Below are 4,611 nucleotides of genomic sequence, written 5' to 3' on the forward strand. Positions count from 1 at the left end.
CAATATATACCACCAAGAGCCTCCAAACAAACATGCTTCTTTTGAGCAAAATCAGACGGCTAAAATTCATTCTACGGCTGTTCGACCATAACACTGTTCTACGGTACTCTCTCCCCATATATCAGCTATCCCATTTCACGTAAACTTTAGAAAATCCTGTTTCCTGACAACCTTGAGTTGGACAATATGAAAAAGGACAATAACGGCTTTCAGTAATTGTGTTAGGCATGATTCAGATTTAATTTGAACAAATTTCTGAACATTTTTTTTTGGTAAGCATTGGGTCTGAGTTAAGATCCAAATGGGCTTTATGAGATCTTGGATACGACACTTGGGCTTAATCAAGAAGTAGCTGACAAAAAAGTTTACAGGAATAAAGGGATTGGACCTTAATTGAGGCACTAAGCTTTATAAGGGTTTAGATATAGATCCAATCTATCTATAGCAATGTTCTCAGTATCGGTGAGTATCAGCTGATACGTTTTGTATAGGCAGAAAATCGATTAATAAATATAAAAAAATACTTTTAAGTATTTTTTAATATTATTTTTATGACTTTAGCATGTGTCACATTCTGATTGACATGTAACAATTTTTAATTATTTTTTGACCGATTCAGGACGATTCACTTGAGTATCAGTATGGGCCGAGTCACCTGAATCTTGGGCCAAACGATACAGGGCCGATACCGATACTGACAGCATTGGTTTAGAGTCCATGTACCCTCAGTCAGGTTGTCCTATAGGATTTTCACGAGTGGTTACCAGCCAAATACTGATGGTTTATGTCAGGTGAAATCAAACCCGTTCAAAGAGGAAGCGAGTGATGGTGAAAATGAAAAAGAACATGATCACAATGATGGCTACAAGATTGGCAATCATGATGCGAATGGGGTGGGGATCTATCTCTAATTCACTGATGAAATCCAAACATTGGTGTAATAGAATCCAAAGTCTGCCGGGGAAGGTTGATGTTCTGAAGATGGGCGTTGGAAGGAGGATGAACAAAATTATGTTTGGGTGGTGTTATTGCTCAGGTCCCCCAAACAGATTTTTCACAAGGGAGTGGAAGCTGATCCCCTGTTGCTGGATGAAACCATCAACCAGAAGTAGTTCTCAGATCATGGCTTTTATTGTCATTGCGACAAAATGTTTCTCTTGGAGCGTGTCCAAGCAATGACTCTTCTCTACGGTTTGCAAGATTGAAATGACAGACGAATTCCTGATTCAGTTGCACATGAAATCTTTTACGTGGATGAATGAACTAGAAAACTTGAGAGATGAAGAAAAAGATGAAAAAATAAATCATTAAAACAAATTAGTAAGCATGACTGGAGGTGAAGTTTTATGACTTAAAACAAGATGAATGAATAGTCATGGAGATTGAAGAAAGAACAAAATTTTCTTTTGTATACATAAACATCAAATGCTCTCATCTCCTTGCTTCAATGTATGTTGTAAATCAAAAAGAAAAAGTCTGACGATAGTATCTTCCATACTTCTCATAAGCAACAGCAATCCTGGGAATATGTTGAACTTTGTGATGATCCTCACCTCCATGTTTCTTCAACCTCTCCATGAATTCATGAGGCATTCTCATCAAGAGCAGAAGTTCGAGGTTGATGAGGTGTTGAGTGCCTTGAGGCATCATTTTCAACTTCTCACAATGAAAAATTCGCAAGTCTTTAAGCATTGGCATTGCACCTTCTTGCAAAATCACCCTTTCCAAACCTACTAAATTCGCAAGAATCAACCTCTTAAGCTTCGGAAACCCCCTGGCATCACATTGTAATTGCTTTCCTTCATAAGCATTTTCAAGACTAAGCCACACCAAATTTGGCAATGACTGCAGGCATGGAAATGTGTCATCACTTAATTGAGAATCGCCCAAATGTAGTCTGGAAAGGTTATTGAGGGTTCCATGCTGAACCTGCAACTTTTGCAAGCAGCCTTCCAAGATTATGGTTTTGAGAAGAGGTGGAGGTGCTGACCACAGCAAGTCTAACTGCAGAACCTCATAAGAATGGACAAGAAAGCGGGAAAGGCGCGACATATTTCGGATGGATGCACAAAGCTCCTCCATGTTTTCAGTTTTGACCCTCAGTATTTCAAATCTTCTGAGCTTAGTCAGGTTCCCAACATCCTTAACTATTTCTACCTCATCGCCCTTTACACCAGACAGTGTTTGCAGGCACTTTAGACTACCAATCCCAACAGGCACATGCTTGACCACGTTATAAAGATAAGTCTCAAATAAGCATAAATGGCGCAAGTTTTTCATTTGTAATATTCCCTTTGGTAGATAATCTATAAGGGTTCCTCTAATATCCAAAGTTTGAAGGTTTTTGAGCTTTCCAACTGTACTTGGGAGTGTTGCAACCTCGGTTTTCCTAATGCTCAGATACCTCAAATGAAAAAGCTCTCCTACCTCAGTAGGCAGTGTATCAATTTGAGCTCTCTGTAGATCTAATACCCTTAGCAATCTAAAGCTTGAAAAATTCTTTAACAAGTATGACTGAGCAAAAGAATTATCAAAAACACGGATAGAGCGCAGATGTTGCATACTTACCTTGCTTAATGAAACGCCCTCATTTTTTCTTGCAAGAACCGCCAGCCGACGACATTTTCTGACGTTTGCAGCTTCAGTTTCAGAAGCAAAGCAAAACTCTTCATGCTCAGAAGCCAACATACCTAGATCTCGCATAAGATCATGAATCCTACATGTCTTCACCCCGCCACTAAGATTTGTATGTACCACCTCTAGCATGTTCCTAGCAACTAGCTCCATTAGCCATTCCTTTCCAATCTCTTCAGCAGTCATAGCTGTCCTTTGTTCTATGAGTCCCTCACCAATCCAAAGCCTGATAAGTCTATTCCTTTTGATCAAGAAGTCCTCAGTGAATGTACAACAATACAAGAAACACGGTTTGAGATATAATGGCAACTCATTGTAACTCAACGCTAGAATATTTTTGACTCTACCAAGAGAAGGGTTGTTGTTGAGCTGCCACCCAAGGTTATCATAAACCTTCCTCCACTCAACCTCTGTCTTCTCTTTCATAGACATTGCACCTCCCAATGCGACAACTGCAAGTGGCAATCCGTCGCACTTATCCACCAAACTTGCACAAATTTCATTAAGTTTCTGAGGACAAGTTCCCCCAAGGGTGCCCCTAAATGCCTTCTTGCAAAACAAGGACATTGCTGTTTCTTGGGGCAAAGGTTTCAATTGGAGGACAAAGCTTGCTACCGAATCAGTTTCTAGTGCAGAAGCAACACTTTGCATGCGAGTTGTAATCATGACTGTGCTCCTGTTAGAATTCTTAGGCAATGCAAATTTTACATTTTCCCATACTTCCATGTTCCACACATCATCTAATACAATCACATACCTTTTATCCTGTAGGTGCTTGAAGAGATTCTCTTCCAGTTCGTTCAAATCCATCATTTCTATCCGATCTAGGGCCATCCTTTCTCTCTCCACATAAAAATCTTTTAACATGCGTTTCAGAAGACTTATAGAATCAAAAGATTGAGAAACAGAGACCCAAGCAGAACAATCAAAGCTTGCCTTTACCTTAGGATTATTATAAACCTTTCTTATGAGGGTGGTCTTCCCTGAGCCACCCATCCCCACCACTGAAATCGCTGTAAGTTTCGGAAGTTCGATCTCCGCTTCTTCTCCACCTACCAATTTTCTGATCAAAAGCTCAGTCTCTTTTTCAATCCCCACGACTTCGTCGTCTTCTGCAAAATAGACTTCTCTGCGCCCTTGCCGTCTGCTAGAACCAAGGTTTTGAGCCATGCTTTCTTCTGTTATATTGAAAGCGTACATGTCCTTCCTTTGCGAGATCCGATCGATTCTCTTTCTTATAGCCTTCAGCTTGTTTGCAAATCTATGGCGTGGTAGCCATTGCTTCATAGAGTGCAAGCTTGTGGATAAGAAGCCTCTAATTCCATAACCATGGTACCTCCCAAACCGAAGCATGTACTCATCAAGAATATCCTCAACATCATATGCTGCATCTCTTACCTGCTTAACCCATGTCCTTTTACCTTCCTCTCTAGCTTCCCTTCGATCGGCATCTCTTAGAAAGGCTTGCATGCTCTCCAGTTCTTCCTTGATCTCTTCCACTTCATCGCGAATTCCACTGAGCAATTGCAACTCACTCACTAGCAATGAGTTCAAATTATTGAGCAGGATACTCACAGCACTCTCAGCCATCTCCTGACTGTTTCTCCCCTCAGTTTTCCCAAGTGGATTGTTCTTTTCTTCTCTCATCAACTTATGTGTTTTATGCTGTATTTCTTTAACAGTAAATTTAGCACCATTTGTATTTTTGTTCGAACACATTTCGTGGTCAACTTTGCCACTCAACCTTCAATAATGTAAACATCTTTTTCTTTATTTGTTATTTCCCATGCCATGTGCTCCCACACGTTTGGTTCGACTCTGGTGGACCCTAAAAAAAGAAGATGCATCCACAGAAGTTAAGGAAAGGCCGTTTAGTTTACCCAGAATCAAGAGGAGCACTTGAACGGGCTTTTTTCTCATGCAAAAGCAATCGATGAATTTGCATTAAGTATAGAAAAGAGATGACCCATCAACGAC

At 40.2% G+C, this 4,611-nt stretch overlaps 1 protein-coding gene across 1 annotated transcript; it reads right to left on the reverse strand.

Annotated features, from left to right (window-relative positions):
* Positions 1-1,318: 1,318 nt before the first annotated feature.
* LOC149812921 (disease resistance protein RPM1-like) lies at positions 1,319-4,224 on the reverse strand. The gene has a single exon (XM_089991014.1). It carries the CDS (start codon positions 4,222-4,224, stop codon positions 1,462-1,464), a length of 2,763 nt encoding a protein of 920 aa, XP_089847140.1. The 3' UTR covers positions 1,319-1,461.
* Positions 4,225-4,611: the final 387 nt, after the last annotated feature.

Source organism: Nuphar pumila, chromosome 16, assembly GCF_984573655.1.
Source record: "Nuphar pumila chromosome 16, dmNupPumi1.hap1.1, whole genome shotgun sequence".
Lineage (NCBI taxonomy): Eukaryota > Viridiplantae > Streptophyta > Magnoliopsida > Nymphaeales > Nymphaeaceae > Nuphar > Nuphar pumila.

What these genes read in the sequence shown, in the direction of transcription:
- LOC149812921 (XM_089991014.1), bottom strand. Translation starts at nt 4,224, where the DNA reads ATGGCTGAGAGTGCTGTGAGTATCCTGCTCAATAATTTGAACTCATTG.